This window comes from Sturnus vulgaris, chromosome 5, assembly GCF_052056855.1.
Source record: "Sturnus vulgaris isolate bStuVul1 chromosome 5, bStuVul1.hap1, whole genome shotgun sequence".
Lineage (NCBI taxonomy): Eukaryota > Metazoa > Chordata > Aves > Passeriformes > Sturnidae > Sturnus > Sturnus vulgaris.
Genome location: NC_142247.1, coordinates 15,859,588 through 15,876,475, shown reverse-complemented (window position 1 = coordinate 15,876,475; position 16,888 = coordinate 15,859,588). Strand labels below are relative to the sequence as shown.

The 16,888-nt window shown below is 38.4% G+C and overlaps 1 protein-coding gene across 1 annotated transcript in view; it reads right to left on the bottom strand.

Moving 5' to 3' along the window:
• The window catches only part of LGR5 (leucine rich repeat containing G protein-coupled receptor 5), a 91,472-nt gene that overhangs the window by 25,040 nt on the left and 49,544 nt on the right, over positions 1 to 16,888 (bottom strand). Inside the window, exons 3-5 of the mRNA XM_014879546.2 lie at positions 14,710 to 14,781; positions 13,055 to 13,126; positions 2,114 to 2,329 (exon numbers count right to left, since the gene is read on the bottom strand). Of these exons, the coding sequence (XP_014735032.2) occupies positions 2,114 to 2,329; positions 13,055 to 13,126; positions 14,710 to 14,781 (360 nt within the window). The remainder of the gene's footprint in view (positions 1 to 2,113; positions 2,330 to 13,054; positions 13,127 to 14,709; positions 14,782 to 16,888) is intronic.

Genomic DNA, 16,888 nt, shown 5'->3' with positions numbered 1-16,888 from the left:
AGGCTGGGGTTTGCATAATGAACAGATGTATTCTCAATGATAGCTAACCAGTTAAATAACACATCTTAAAAAGTGTGTGTGGGGTGTGAGGTGTATATTTGGAAGATGTATATTCAGAGGGTGTCAGAGGGTGTGGCCCAAAAGAGCAGCCATTGAGGAGACAGATAACACAGCAGACAGGTAAGGGGCATTAGGCTTGCAGAATGCAAACAGATCCAAACCATAACAGAAAAAGTCGTCTGAAACAGAAAAGCTTCCCTGAGATGAGTAAACTAATTAATCTTAGAAGCGCTGCAACTTGCTTTTCTTTGAAATTATGAAAATCAGTAACTACTTCCTAAAATATTTAGAAATTGAAAGCAATTTTTATATATTTTAACCAGGTCAACCCTTCCCCTTTTCCCCCTTCTATCTCAAGACTCTGAGTTCTGCCTATTTCTGTCTTTTATACTGACATGGAAAAAAAAAAACACTCTGAGTGAAGCTCATTAATGTGAGCAGATTCAACTTGTAGCCACTTCAGGTCATTTAATTAAAAAAGAATGCCTTTTCCCCAGATTTTTCCTTTTATTTTGTCCTCAAAATCCTACCCCTGTACTGGAGGGAAACTAAGGGAGAAGGGCTTTAAGAGAAAAGAAAGGCTGTGAATGAGTGGCTGCCAGGCCCCTTCACTATACTCTGAAAATAATGTTAAAGATCAGAGGCTCTCTGAATGTATGAGCAGAACCTAGAGAATTCGAGTCTACCTGTCCATCAAAGGCAGGGATTCTGACAGCAAAATAAAAGTGTTCTGTGGGTTTTTCCTCTTCTAGGAAGAAACCTAATCAACTCCATATTTTTAATGACTACTCTGACCTTCAATGCTTTAGTTAGCATAAAGAGTGCATCTGCAAATTCCAATTATGTTTGGATCTTTAATTATAAATATTTTGACCTGCTCCAATTGACCATGGACTTTTGCACCATGTGGAAAATTTGCCATACTTTATAGAGTATCAACCCAATAAAAGCAGAACCACATACAAAGATTTTGATGAGCCAAAAATATCAGCTGTGGTAGGTTGTCAGGAATGATTCAATTATTAATCACTAGAAAGCCCAGAAGATTAGAAATAAGCAAGGCAGAGATTAAATAAGGAAACCTAACTGGGCAGAAGCAAGCATGGCATGAAAAGAAATTATTTTCTCCTGCATTTCTTAACTGTCCTCTTACCAGTACATTTCTGGTAGGGGTCAAGAGAACATTGTCCAAGACAGCCTCTTGCCTTTTACACTGCTGATATAAGTCTAGAAGGTCAATCAAATCACAAGTCCATTCATTCTTTAACTTGAATGAGATTGATATTTAATGTAAAGAGAAGGAAAAGGCTTTGCAGCACAAGTCAGCTGTCAATCCCCATTTTTGGGGCCCCATGGAGGCAGAGATAGTGACTACAGCTGTCAATGAAGAACCCTGACGTGTGCCAGGTTCAATGTTTACACTGGGGCTAGAGGATGCTACAACATGCTAAGTGTCTTACATAAGACCATGGTTTCTGACAGCCTGTAAAGCTTGACTATATAATTCTCTCTTTAATAATGCTAATGTGTTCCAAAGCATCTTGAAATTACTTCTTCACTTAAGTTTCTTCAGCTAGTCCAGATTTTTTCCACTTGGTACATTCCTAGAAGATAAGAAGCTGAAACCATGATTCATAGTGTGCCTTCCAGATTGTGGTGCCAGCTGTGCATGTTTCAGTTAGGTGAACCGGTATGCAAACAGAACCAAACACAAAACTACATATACTTTCTATGACAGGAAATGCACCTTTTTTTCTACTGGATGGCATTCTTTCCAAGTCCCTCAGGAAGATTTCTATTCATTTCCTGTTTCTAATCTTCCCTCTTTCAATCTTAGACAGCACACAATGCATCCCTTCCTGTTTGTTTTGCTGAGCAGATAGGGTGATTTTTAATTCCCTTGAATACTTTTTTATTGAAATGGAAACTTTTAAGCTAGATCAAAACAAGTGGTTTAGCAAATGCTAGTCAAACTGAAATAAAATCTGTTTCTCCAAGAGGCCAAAGCCGTCCAAGAAAACATTGTGTATAAAAAGCAATCAATAAAACTTACAGAACTACCAAACTGGAGAGGTTTCCAAAGGCATAGTCCGGTATGTAATGAATTTTATTCAGTGCCAATGTCATTGCCTGGAGTGCTGGTAAACTCCTAAAAGCTTGGACAGGAATTTCTGTCAAGGAATTATCATCTAGCCACAGGTGTCTAAGGGAGACCAAGCCATTGAAGCAGTTGGGGGGTACATAATTGATGTGGTTGGCATCCAGACGCCTAGGAGAAAAAGAAACAGAGAAAATTGACTTCAAGAAAAGAAAAGTGGCTTTGCACAATGGCTATATGAAGTTATCACCATGAACATAAGCCCAAAGGATGGACATGGGTTACCACTTTCAGTTTTCATTTCCTGGAGATTCTATGTTCCCATCTTGCTTGCAGCCTCATCCTTGAGTTCTCAAATCATGTTTGTACATCTGCTTGTCAGCTGGCTCTGCACAGACAGCTCTCCTTTGGACTCATCAACTCACTGAGAGCACACACTGATCATTTTTGAGCAGTGTCTCTCTACAGACCGGGTATGACTTTGTTTCCTTTCCCAGTTGTTCAAAACCATGGAACAAAACAGTGCAAGAAACTCATCCAGAGATTCTCTTTCAGAACCTACAAATCACTGAGCTGCAAGATAATTTGGATTTCCACATGCTAAATGCTCATTCCAAGACTCATAAACAGAACTCACTTCTAAGTCTCTGGAAGTTCCTGCTTTACCTTTTCTTAAATATTACAGAGTTATAGAATCAAAAAATAAGCTGTGTTGGAAGGGACCCACAAGGACCATCGAGTCCCACTCCTGGCCCTGCACAGGACCATCCCCAAGAGTCACATCATGTGTCCAAGGGCATTGTTCAAACCCTTCTTGAACTCTGTCAGGTTTGCTGCTGTGAACACCTCCCTGGGGAGCCTGTTCCAGCACAAATACTGTTTATCCTAATGATTCTATTGATAACTGAAGTTCACATTTTTTTTTAGTGGAACGTAATGTTTTTTACCTAGAGATTAGTATTGCCAATGTGATGTATTTGTGTTAAAAAAGAAGTTACTAAACGCACTCCAGCTGCTGCAGAGCCAACAGAGGGAGCTCAACTGCACGTTGTATCTTTGCAGGTGATGCTTTGTTCTCACACTTGTGTAATTAAGGATTAAATCTAGTGAACCTTTTTCAGATGTGGTGCTACAAATATAACGTCATCTATTCACTGGCTTTTGTTTTGCTGTGTTTTGCTTTTTCACTGTGATTCTTTCAGGGAAAGATTTAAAAGTGCGTTTCAGGTTTCAGAAACTTTGTGAAACACCCAGCTGGAGATGTGGGCCCCAATAAACTTCTACTTTTAATGTGTTGCAGTGACTTATACCTTTTCCATAACATGAAAGCTGTGCTCTAAAAATTTTCATGAACTGTTTAGAGAGAAGTAATTAAGTGAATGGTAAAAAAGAAATAAATTTAAATAGACATTTGAAAATACTACAGAACAAACAGCCACACCTGGGGTACAAAGAAGTAGTTCTGTACAACCTAAATTCGGTCTCTTTGAGAGAAATGCAATAGTCTTTTTGGTGGACATACTAATCTCTTTATTTAAAGCTGCTTCCTCATTTACATTCATGTAAAATGTCAGGTCCATTCTATCTCCTGTTCCATGCTGGCCCTACCTACTGCATGAGAACAAATAATGACTGCTAAGGCTCCGTGCCAGGCTGGCAAATAACTGAGACAAGGTCAGTTGGAACAAATTTATAAGGTTCAGTGTCAAAGCCCTTGTACAATTAAATTTTCAATATAATAACTGACATGTCAGGCAGCAGAGACAGATCTTCCAAAATAACTCAGTGGTCTGTCAGCAAATGGGTAAGGCTGGAAATGTTTAGAAATATTCATGTTGTTCTTCCTCCTTTCCCCAGGCAACAACCATGTTATGCCTGTGTTTTCAAATAAGGTATAATTTGAATGAGTAGATGAGGTTTCTTTGTGTTCAGTCAGAAGTAAACTTCTTCCCTGGGTGATGCTGGTATGTAAACTAAGAAGTTACAGTTGCCTTAGTTTGACAGTTTCACTGATTAAAGAATGGAGGCTTTATTCAGACTACATGTGCTGCAGTATTGCAGTTACCATCCTGTTCAATAGGAAGCCTGCCCGTGCAGCCCTGCTGTCCCTGCTCACTCCATGAGAGTCACTCACAGGATGCCTGGCTGTGTGGAGCAGCCAACAGTTACTTGTTTGTACCTGACCCTGTGGCTGAAATGGCAATATTTCTGCTGTCGTCAGTGAGACCAGGATTTTTATCTTACCAATATTTTGTAGCAAATCAAGGAACTGATTTTCTTTTTTTAATAGCTGAAGTTTCCAAATATAAACCCACCACTGGCTATGTAAACAAAACCCACAGAACAGAAAGAAAAACAGAACTGCTGTACTGTAAATGAAATTCTAGATAGTTGAATGTTTAATTAAAGCTTGGAAGAAACAAAAAAGCTGCAATGATTTGTGCTTCAGGTTCTGTAACTGGATTACGTATCCTGCAAGTACTTATAAGAAGTACTGCCTCAAGTGCTCTTTCGTTATCTAATCTTTTTTAAATTTCCAAGTACCGTTTTCCCTCTTGCAGATATTAAAAGGTTTCAATAGTGGTTATGTTTCCTGTCATACTGTAGGTAATGCACACTGATGTATAAAGGACTGATCAAAATCACCCTTTTCAGCCAATTGTTTTACATGTGTTGATCAAAGTTTTGGCACTTTCAGAACTAAACCCATTAACTCACAAACATGACCCTATTTATAACTGAAAATATATGTAGATAACATGTGGTGAGTTTGAAAGCTGCTATTATATTCTAGAGAGAGCTAATTTAGGGAAACAGAAATACTTGATCTCTTCTGATAGGCAGCATGTAAATAAAGCAGCCACTATGAAATTTACCATGAGCTCACTTAAAATGTCTAAACCTTTCAAAGCAAATGCTTGAGCTATGTGGACTGTAACCCACTAGTGTTTCCTGACACACTGTGAATTCTGTGATCATGTGTACAAATTATGAAAAGATATTGTTCGTGTAGAATGAAAACCTCATTTATGGTACAGACAAAGGCAGATTCTTCCCCATTTTCTGTATCTTCTCTCAAAAACAGCTACAGCCTGGGTATATCTCACAATCAAGAAATTCCTTAATATCTTGTTGGAGTGTCTTGCTCATTCATTCAGGTTTACATCAAATGGATGTAGGAGATCAGGAAGGAGATTTCTCCCAAGCCATTTTTCCCTGTGAAATGAACAGCTCTTACATGGATTGCCTCATCTTGAATGGATGAGGGCCAGGACACAATGAAAGGTCTGGAGAAGAGGGAAGCCACAAGGATGGAGAAGTCAAGGATAAAATGTTTCTTTTGATGTTTAAGTTTAAAGTAGGAGAGGTAAAACCAAAGGAAAAGGGACTGTACTTAACAGGTGGGGGAAGCAGAGAAGTGGGAGCACAGGAGGACTGATTTTAGGCATGGTCGATTAAAGAAGGTGTGTGCTTCTCCCTCTCAGATCACCTTCCTCTTCTCCTGACTCAGATCTGTTCTGCAGGGAGCCTCAGCCAAGTTTTTCCAGGAAGTATGGAGCAATGATGGATGGGGATAGTGGACAGGACCTGTCTGGGGAGGCCACAAAGGCCAGGAGAGGGTCACTTGCAGCCCACCATCTTTGCTGGCACAGACCCTCTCAAGGGTTTGTTCACAGGATTGACTAAAGTCTCATTTAAGTAATGGCAAGTGACATCTAAGCTAGCCTTGAAAAGTGGATGTAATAAAAATACAGCTGGATGTTGTAAGCCATGTTTTTCAAACCTGGTCTTTTAAGCAGGATATCCCCTTCAGTCCACAGGGGAAAATGCTGGGACTATTGTAAAAAGCTTAATTACAACACAACAGCCCGGCAGTTCTCACATCTCACTTTTACAGGACTGATATGAAGAACCCTGCATGGCAACAAGAAGACCAAAAAAGACAAATCACGAGTCCCAGTTTAGGAGCATTTCTTTCTGTGCCACTGCTCAGTTTTACACGAGGAGGTTTCTGCAGCCCTGGGAGTGTCTCAATCTGCAGTGTTTCTCTTTGCATCCAGGTGAGATGCTCAGGGGTACTGGTATGACTGCATTCAAGACAATGGATGCTATCACACTGCATACAGAAAAGAAGCCAACTGCACTGATATGTTTATGCAAAGGTTGGCTCTGATACTGGGTACTTTCAATCCTCACAACTGGGATAAAGTGGGGGCTAGCAGTTGTTGGGTAATCCCAGGAATCTGGCTGCAGACTCAGATCATGACCCCACAGATAGACAGGCATGTTTGATGTGTCTGGGAACACTCAAGTCTTCAGCCTAGTGGCTTGGAGTGAGCTCTCCTAGCCTCCCAAGCAAGGTATCACCTGCTGGGGACAGTCCCAGGGGCATGCAATCTTCCAGATGAATCCCAGGAATACATTCAGGGCAATGTTATTTGGCATGAGTCAAAAGTGTGCCAAGGATCCTGTTAAGAGTGCAGCCATGGCCAGAGGCTGGGTGTGCTCTGAAGCACTGCCTGCTTTGCTGGGCTGGTTGTGATTACCAGTGTGACACTGCATGGCCCCCAGGACCTGACTGGAAATCTGGTGTGAGCCCCTGCTCTGCCAAACTCTCCAACAGCACGTTCTTGCCTCCCATGTATGCTGGCAGGCTTCAGCCATGCAGGATGATTTCTGGCTAGCAGTTCTGAGGTTGAAAAATCTGTCGGTCTTAGAGATATGATAAACCTCCCCTCTTTTGAGAATTCTCATGTGACAGGAAAGAGTCAGATGCCTGGTACCATCTGTTGGATGAAGGAAAACATCACCTGGTGGCCTGGAATTGCTGATCTAATACAGTTTCCTTGCATCCACTTTGAGAGCAACTGGCTGGTTGAGTTAGGGACTGCACATTAAAAAAAGTGACCAGTAGCAAATGCATTTTAGGTAACCTTGCACCTCTACTTTCCTCCCCTTGGTTTTCAATCCAGAAAAATCTCTGTGACTGAGAAGGGTGGCCTGATACTGGGCTACTGCTTGGTGTTTCAGTCACTCTTGTGTTGCCCAGTGCCCTGGGGCTGTAGCAGCCTGGATGGTGAAGGTGTGCAGTAAAACAAGGAGGCTGCAACAGCGAGTTTTGAGATGTCTTTGTGTATGTGTAGACATTTGCACGGGTACAAACAACCTCAATTTCAAATGTGGGAAATTCCTCCTCTGGGAGTTTGTGGGCACCTGTTGAGGTAGCAGCTTTCTTAAGTAGGATAATACCTTCTGTAGCCTTCATTATTATGGGGTGTGACATGGAAAACCACAACTAAGGTTCCCTTCTTTTCATGAAAACAATTCTCTGGAAAGAATGCAACTTCATCAAAGTTGTTTGGTCTTTCAACTAAAAATCAGGATTATTAGCAGAAGCAAGAAACTGGAAAATAATTGTTCAAATTTAAGATTTCTGGGGAAAAAAAAAACCAACAGCTTTTTAATTTTAAGCCCAAACTGGAAGAATTTCAGAACTATGTGCCCTCAAAGTCCTTCAGTGCTTGTTTGGGCTAAGCATGGAAACTTTTCTGAAATGTCAAATATTTGGAGGAGGAGGGAGAAGATGAAAAATCCATTTGCTGACCTGTTCCAGACAGGCAACTACTGAGAATATCTGAGATGAATTCTAGATAGTATTTTGTGTAAAACCTGGTGTCACCATCAGGTGGTCTATAAATAGTAAATACCTTATAAATAAAATTTAAGAAATCTAAAAATTATGTTGGAAAAAATCTAAAAAATTTCATTGATACTAGTTTGCTGTTACTTGTAAAGTCCAATTAATTTGTTTCACTAATTCACAGGTTTGCAGGTTAAGGTAGAAAAGATGGTTTATTTTTTCAATCTGTCAACTGTTTAAAGTGCTTGTGAGCTATATTGTTTCTATATTATAGAAATATATATATATCTTGAGCTCTATTATTCTGCCCTATTTTCCACTATCAAAGTAATAGTCCTTTAAATTTCACAGGAATGAGAGCAGGTGATACAATAAATAATGCTTGCTTTGAAATGTTCTTCATGACTGGTGTGGCATGGGCAGTGAGATAGCACCCATCCTATTCTTGTGACTATTTGTGTGTCTGACAATGCAGCAGGAAGAACTGCTTATTAACAATGATGTCAAAACAAGAAAATAAATGGAATGAAGTTTCACCTATAGTATTCACTGCAAAGGGTTGTGTTACAATAGTTCCAATAAAAGAATAGCAGAAACTTTGCTTTTCCATCTGCAATGCAGATTACCTTTTCCTCTTTTATTCAGCAACATTTGAAAATGGAGATCTGCAACTTTTCAGTGGCTAAAAAATATATATTAACATGTTCAGGAAAAAAGTTAAAAAAGAGTACTGATATGTCATTGGCAGTTTTTGACCAATCCCTGTTTGTTCAAAAATACTGAAATTGTATGCCAGTTCTGGAATAAAAAGGGCGTAATTAAAAATAAGACGATTGTACTAGAGAAACAAAGATACCTATTTAAAAATACCTGTATTAAATGAAAAAAGTTTGACAGAAAATAAGCTGCTAGCTAAAAATGACACTTGAAAAACATATCAATATACATATGTAAAAGGTTTTTGAACTATATATATTAAAAATCACTAGAAGTTTTATTGATTTAAACACAGAATGGAGATATTGATGGTGTGAGAAACACAAAATCCAGAGATTTCCTGCTTATAGTCTGTTCTAAAGAAATACATTTGCTCAGGGTGACTAATAGGGATGAGAGCATTCAAGTGACTCTTTGAACCCTCCTCCCAAGCACTAAGTTGTGACACACCAGTGATTGTGTTCCTCCCTTTCAATCAAAGTATCTGCACACTCTTTTGCACTTGACAGAAATAAATGCCATTTGAATTGTTAGGACTAGCAATCCAGATAATTTTTGCTCATACTTGATTTCAGAGGAGAATTATAGCCTATACAATAATACAGATACTCTTCTGCTCAACACCATATCTCAAAATCAGCATGTGCTCGTTACTTCCTTAATCCTTCTGCCACATAGGGAACAAGAGTCCCATGCAAACATTGCCCAAGCTCTGATAGCTGAACTCATTTATTAATCAAAGCAGCTCATCACTGGTTTTGACTACTGAGCTACAAAGACTTTTATAAAATTGGAGACTATTTTAAAATTGTTCAATCTTATTTTTATTGCTTCAGTGACAGAAAAGAAAGTCATTAATTTGTTAAGGATTTCTCATTTCTCAGATTTTTCCTGTCAAAGGTGAAATTCACAAATCTTACATGTTTTTGGTTAACTTTTGTGCCTATTTCTCATTTTATAGTAGTTATTGAGCAATATCTGCTGTCTGAATAAGATTGATCTGTTCTAGAGGTAAGTCAAGCCTTAAGAAATTTATGAATATTTGTCACTCAGACTTGTCATACCATTCTACATACTGGCAATAGTACCACTTGGACAATAAAGTAGAAGAAATTGTTGCTTGTTCCTGCAACACATCAGCTCTTACTCTCTGTGCCACAGGCCATTTAACATCAATTAATGGTTCTATCAATATCAACACCTATACTGTCATTTTTTAGCCTGGAACTGGATAATAGGGAGAGCATATCATCCAGAAATACCCTGGATGCAAAAATTTGTGATGAATTTGCATTATAAGTAAATGTGGGATATTAGTGTGTGTATATGTACATATTGTGCATGCACAATTAGACATGGATACTTCTATAAAAAGGATTTTAACATAATCCTCTTCACGTTGATGAAGGTATCAAGGCATTTGCTATGGTTTGCCCCTTTGCACGACTGCCTTTCTTCAGTAAAACCACAAAAGGAAGAGATTTGAGCCCCATCACCAGCTTTTTTTTATACTGCATATATGCTAACCTAAAGCAAAGGGTTAATGAGGCTTTGAGAAATCATACCACCTGCAGACCTAAACATAATAAAAAGAAGTTGTTATCTTACAGAAACTGCTTTTGAGAAGGCTTTTAACCTCTTAATTACACTCTTGAAAAGACTCCTGCTATTTCAAAGGCTTCAAGAAATAATTCCTATTGTAAATCAGAAACCAATGCAAAACAACCTTGTGAACAGAAAATTCCTAGACTATATGAAACAAGAAATTGAATCTGTGCACACCTTTATCTGGCAGGCACAACCCCTTTTAAGCAAACAAAAGAATAATAGTTTTCTTTTCCTCAAAGAGGTCTCTTTTGCCAGTGATCGTTTTTCAGGTGATAGTAGTTTTTCTGTACAAACCCATATCATTCCATCTTAGGGCTGCTAGGCAGCTGTCTAAAGGTTTCTACTGACCATTCCTATTCTCCTTCTGTTTTAATTCAGTCCTTTAAATAGACTGCACGAAGTCCAGTTTACTTCTTCAACTTCTTCACCCAAGGAAAAATATTTGCAACAAAGCCTGAGTGAGACTGTCATTTTGTTTAGAAACTGTACCGAAAATTCAACAATCTCTTTCAGAGTAACAAAGGAACTCTTGTTGGCTTGGCTTATCATGTTTTGGTCCAGAATGTGTATAGAGTGATGTGATCTCAGCAAGATTTTTTTGTTTGTTTAGCAGAAACAAAACCTAATATAGTCACTGGACCAGCATTTTCTCATGACTTTTCCAAAGATCAAAGGAAAGAACTGTAACCTCAAAAGTATATGGCTGAGATATTTCTGTCTGTGTCTGGTCAATAAAGAAAAAAGGCACTGACCAAATAACAATTATAAGATAATTAATTCTTAGGGCTGTTTCACCTTTAGAAACCTTAACAAATGCTTTGTATATTAAGGAGGCAAATGTAGTTCAAGACAGGCATAAGAACATGGGAGTTATTACAGTATAATGTATGCCTGTGTAGTGCTAAGTTATACACAGATGACATGATTTTTCTGAAAATAAACTAATTTCATTAATTCTGGTCTTCAGATTTTGGCTGAACAAAATGTATACAAAATATGTTAACCTTCTGCTGGAACTTCTTTACCTACAAAAAAAGAATAGTATGTTCAACACAGCACATTTCTCAACCAACACATCTTAACTCTAACCAGATTGATACTGATGCTCATCCTATCCTTGTCAATGTTAAACTTTTACTCGTGATTTTGGTGATCAGTATACACTGTAGCAACATTTCTTGTGAAAGCTGTTTGAACTTCCAGATTGAATTCTCTGTTTGGATCTTGTAACGTTTTAGGAAAATAGTTTTATTTGAGAGTAATTCTGTGACAATATAAGGTGAGCAAAGAACTGCTTCTCTATTTTCAATCATCTAGATATTTCATGCTGCAGATTCAAAACTAGTAGCTCCTTTTGAAAATCTTGTAATTTTTTTTTTTTGTATCAGGTGAAAATACAACTTTGTGGGTAATTCAGAAACTAATTCAATTTACTGCATCCTGTGTTTAGGAAGCAAAAACATCTTTGTGGTTTCAAAATATGAATTGCAGGTGCAGCAGAAGAAACTCCTGATGCCAAAGTGCCTGAACAAGAACATGGCAGATGAAGTTCAGTATAGATAGGTGCCAAGAGAGGCACTGAGGGAAAACATTACAGGACAAGTTCTTGAGTAGCTACTAACATGCTAGAAAGAGGATGCAATAAGAATGAAAATAACAGCTCAGCATTCAGTAAAGGTTAAAAAAATTAAGCAAAACAAAGTTTTGAACTAGTAGGAAAGCAGACAAAAAACCATCCATTTTTTCCCCCTCTATAAACCCATGGTGCACAAGCACTTTAAACACGCTGCACAGGGCTTGTCCCTCTTTCACTTGTCTCAGGTCAAATACATGAGAACTGAAAAAAAGTTCAATAACATGACAAGGATGACAGAGGAATGGAACAGCTTCCACAGGAGAGACAATCCTAACAGATTACATCTGAAAAACTGACTAATGCAGATACAAGAGAAGTATATAAATCTGGTGTATGTGAATACAGAACCGCTGCTTCCGCTTTCTCCTAATGCTGCAGAGAACATCAAATGTGGTGAAAAGCTCCAAATAAATATCAGAAAGTACCTCACCATGCTACACAGGCTAGCTGATCAGCAGACATGCTGCCACAAAAAATCATGAGTGTTTCACTGGCTCAAAATGCAATTGTCCAAGCTCATAGAAGAAAACCCTTTATCTATCAAAGCCATGATAGACTCAGTGAGTCCCTGAGTGCAAATCTCTGGCTGCTGGAACAGTTTACCAAAGCAGCATTATACTCCTGGCTTGTTTTCCTTTGTCTGGTATTGCAGGCTGGATGCTGGGCAAGGTCAGCTTTTAGCACAACCTAGTACAACCATTCTTACAGGGCAGAAGCACACCAAAATTATTTCATTCATACCACGAAGCAGCCAATCTCCACTCTTGGTCTAGTAGTTCTGGCAGGAGTTCTGTTAAACTGAAGCTCGTGGACTGAGTCAGCATGGACAGTCAAGAACTATAAATACAGAGGCCTGCCTGAAGCACAGAATATAATTAAGCATCTTCTAGTACACTTAGTTTCATGAGTTATTAATGTTTTCCACAGTGCTTAAAAAGAAAAAATGAAAAAAAAGAAAAGGAGTAATTTGGGATTCCTTCTCTTCCCTGGTAAAGAATAGTAAAAAGAAACCATGTTCTTGACAGAAAGCATTGCAGGCCAAGGAGTGTCTTCTCAGATGTTGAACCAGTCTATAACGCTGCAAAGAAGCTTCCAGTGTCATGAAATTACTGCAATGAAATAAATCACTTTTGATGTTTAATTGAGAGTACAATTCTCTTGAAAAGCAGCTCAAAGAGAATTAAAAGAAAAGGCTGATTCAGCACATTACAAAGTAATATTAACAGATAATTATTAGGTAATCATATATTAGTGTTCATGCAAGGCTGCAAATGGATTAATCAGGAATACTCACAGAGACTGCAGGCTGCGCAGGTTCTGGAGCGCTTCGGTGGGAACCTGGCGTAGCTGGTTATTCTGCAGCATCCTACATTTTGAATAGCACAAAAGCCAGAATCAACACAGTAAAGATAATCTCTTTCTACTGCAAATTTTCTTCCAAGCTTACCTTCTTTGTACTGGTCCTAATTCAAGGTTACAAAGAAAGTTACACAAATAGTCCATTCCCCTTCCCCTGTCAAAAGCTCTCTTCAAAGCAAACAAATACCTGTAGCACATTAGCTTTGCTAACAGCTAGACATCAGCTTTGAGCAACATTTCAAAACAGCTAAGGAAGTTAAAAGAATAAATCCGATTTGCTTTCAATAGGGCTTATAACCTCCTAATTACCTCCAGGGATTCTGAAATTTTCATTTTCATGTACTGATACTGTTCTCCTTCTGAAGTGATTCTATTCTGATAAAGCTGTGAAGGACTGACTCTTCAAATCCTTACTCAGGAAAATGCAACAATGGCAAATCAACTTTTAACTGTGTGAGGCCTTTATGATTTAGTTTGAATAAAATTTTATCTCTATAAATAAACTGCTGACTTTTTTTTCAGTGAAATAAATTTTCTCAAACTAAAGGTTGCTAGCAATGACTTGAAAAATCTTTTTTTCTGAAATATCATATCATTTACCTTGCAAAGATTGAAAAATCACTTTCCACTCCTAAAGAATATTTTCCTCCTTTTGAATGTGGTTTCATTCATACTACCCAACACGCTTGTTTGGACCAACTCCTACATATATAAATATTCTATGTGGATAAATCTGAAGTAGTACATGCTGCCTTCAAAAGGAGGCATATTCAATGGGACATTGTAAATGAAATAATTTCTGGCAGGCCTAACTCTGCTTGGGCCAAGAAGAGCTAGAGCTCGCCAACTTAGAAGTAAATGGAGTGGGAATCTCTTCATACTTCTTTTACTGCTAAGTATTTTTTCAGTAGAGATTTGTACAGTAGTGTCAGGCCCGGCTTGAAACTGCCTAGGAAGCTGATGTTCTTGCTAACAATACAGTTTCTGTGAACTTTACATGGGCAAAGATCCCCTCTGATGTAAACACTGTGAGATGTAGCCTGCTAGTAATTTTAGCAAATATATATATTGTTTTATTATTCAAAATAATACAATTTTGTAATATTTTTAATAATACTTTATCTAATAGTCATTACATTGCAAAGAACATTATTTGAAATGTGAACTATTAAAGTACATGTGTATTAAATTACATTGTGTCGTATACAAGAATGTTTTTCCCCCATGTCTCAAGAAAAGGAAACCCTCAGTTTTGTGTGATCATGAAAAGGTTCAGCCAAAATCAAGACTTTTGAGATAATTGAAAAAACTATTAACTGAATCAATTTTTAACTTTGATATTGTACAGAGACATCTACTTGATGAGCAAGTTGTTTTTAGAATGCTATTAATGTTTTCCAACTTTTGTTTAGGATACTTTCTATGTGAAAAAACAAAGATTTAATGATGTTCATATGTATCTTCAATTGAATTGTTCAAAATGAGCTGATCAAAATATGTAATTTACTTGATCAAAACTTCACTGGTTAATTAGTTCCCTAGAGCATTTAGGAAATCAGAAATATATCAAACAACACACAGTTTACTTACAGCACTTTAAGACTGAAAAGGCCAGCAAATGCTCCCTTAGGAATGTATGTCAAGCCATTTCCTGCAAGACGTCTGCAAAGTTTGAAAAAGGAAAAAAGTGAATAGCTTTTCTCTTCATGTGGAATTAATTTGGTTGCTAAAAGTGCAACACAGTTTGAGCGACTGATGCCAGAGGCAGTAGCTTAAGAGCCTAGTTTTGTCATTAATACACTTCTAAAAAAACCCAAAAAAACCCCAAAACCAAAAAACAAACAAACAAAAAACCAACAAAAACCAAAAACAAAACAAAAGAAGAAGCCTGTAGCTGCACAGTTGATCCATTGAGAGCTGGACTGTAGAGAAAAAAATTCAATTTCATTGCAAATTTGGATTATGGTTTAGAATGTACATGGAATTCTTCATATTCTTTTCAGGGTTTAGAACAATTCCAGAAACTAAAAAACAGATATAGTAACAACCATTAGCATCATAGGATTTATAGGCGTGGACTTCTGGAATTGTGCATGTGTGATTTCCATGCACATTTCACCCATTTGCACAGATATAAAAATATATCCACATAGCAATGATTAGAGTTAATTTTAAAATAACTACACATGAAACTTCTGTAGTGGTGGAATAACAGTTTTCCCTGTGGGCAGATATGTAATAGGTTGGCAAAAAGTGTATTTGTTAAAATTTGTTGGGCATTTTTTTCCCTACTTCTACTGCATCTTGCTCTCAGATTGCCTGAAGGTATTTTACAGACTGAGGTAAGTACACCAAATACAGTTTGGGTCTAGGAAAGAGAGAATCTGTTTGATATAAAATAATGGCATTTCCATGTTCCCTATCAGTGCAGCTCCAGAGGATCCTGGAAATGCTCAAGGCCAGGCTGGATGGGGTATTGAGCAACATGGTATAGTGGAAGGTGTCCCTGTCCATGGAAGAGCATTGGAATTAGATGGTGTTTAAAGCCCCTTCCTACCCAACCTACTCTATAAGCCTGTGTTCAGCATTCTGACACTGCAACTCAGCCTGAATTTGCTGTGATACCTGTGCCCTACCTGGAAACCTGACTGCTAAGGGACAGCTTCCCAGTAAAGTTACTTTGAGTCAGTAGGGCCCCAGTGTGTGCTCCTAGCTGACAAAAACCACAGACTGATATGATGTAACCCCCTCTGCAGAACAAGTTAAGCCAAGTGGAATTGTACACCCCATCAGCCCAGATATTGCACACCACATCTGCAGAGCCCATAGCCCAGATGATGTGGGATCAGAACTGACATTAGATTCAGCCTCTGGCCCCTTAGGAAAGAGCACAGGACTAGTTCCAGGAAGTTCCTGTGGTACCAAGCTGCCAGAGAGAAACCTACAGCACTGAAATAGGCACCAGGTTTGCCAATATTCTTCACGGCAAAGGCCAAGTACTTTTGACTGGAGTCCCAAAGATCCAGCACTGACTGGCCCTTAAATGCAGTCTTCTTTTGGGGTTGAGTTTTCCCTGAGCTAACTACAGGGTCTTGTGCACACCTTGTTTCTAGTCACTGCTTTCATAACAACAAATAAATAAATAAATAAATAAATAAACATTTGGCCATATGTAAAAAAAAAAAAAAAATTAAAAAAAATCTACATCTTAGCTCCAGAGACTTTTCAGGAATTTTCAGTTATTGGAAATGGTACACACATCTCTGCTGTGCTATGTAACCTGCAACATTGAGCTAGCTCTCTCTGTTAAATGAAGGTAATTGTGTTCTGCAATGACAATCAGCATCAGACAGAGCTGCTGGGCTTGTCTCTCCCTGCAGAGTGTAGTGGAGTCTGATCTCCAGACATCTGAGAACTGTGCACATGCAGCTGAATTCCTGCAGGCGGATGTGCAAACCAAACCTGGCTCACTCTTGCTCCAAGATGAGGCACTCACAGGCTCAGATGTGAGGGCCTTTTTTCAGATGTGTGAGGGCCCTCTGCAAGCTTCAGCTTTCATTCTGAACACAAATGGCAGTGACTTTTGGCTTATTCCTGGATCAAGCAGGCATGTGCTAGGTTAGGCATAACAGATTGTGTTCCTGAAAGTAAATGCCTTTTGTGCATCACTAGAGGCTGAGACCTGTCTAATTCTGATTTCACTTTTTATGATAGGATTGTTTAAAAGAAAACCTAAAAGACTACCTAAAAACCTAAAGACTACCTCACC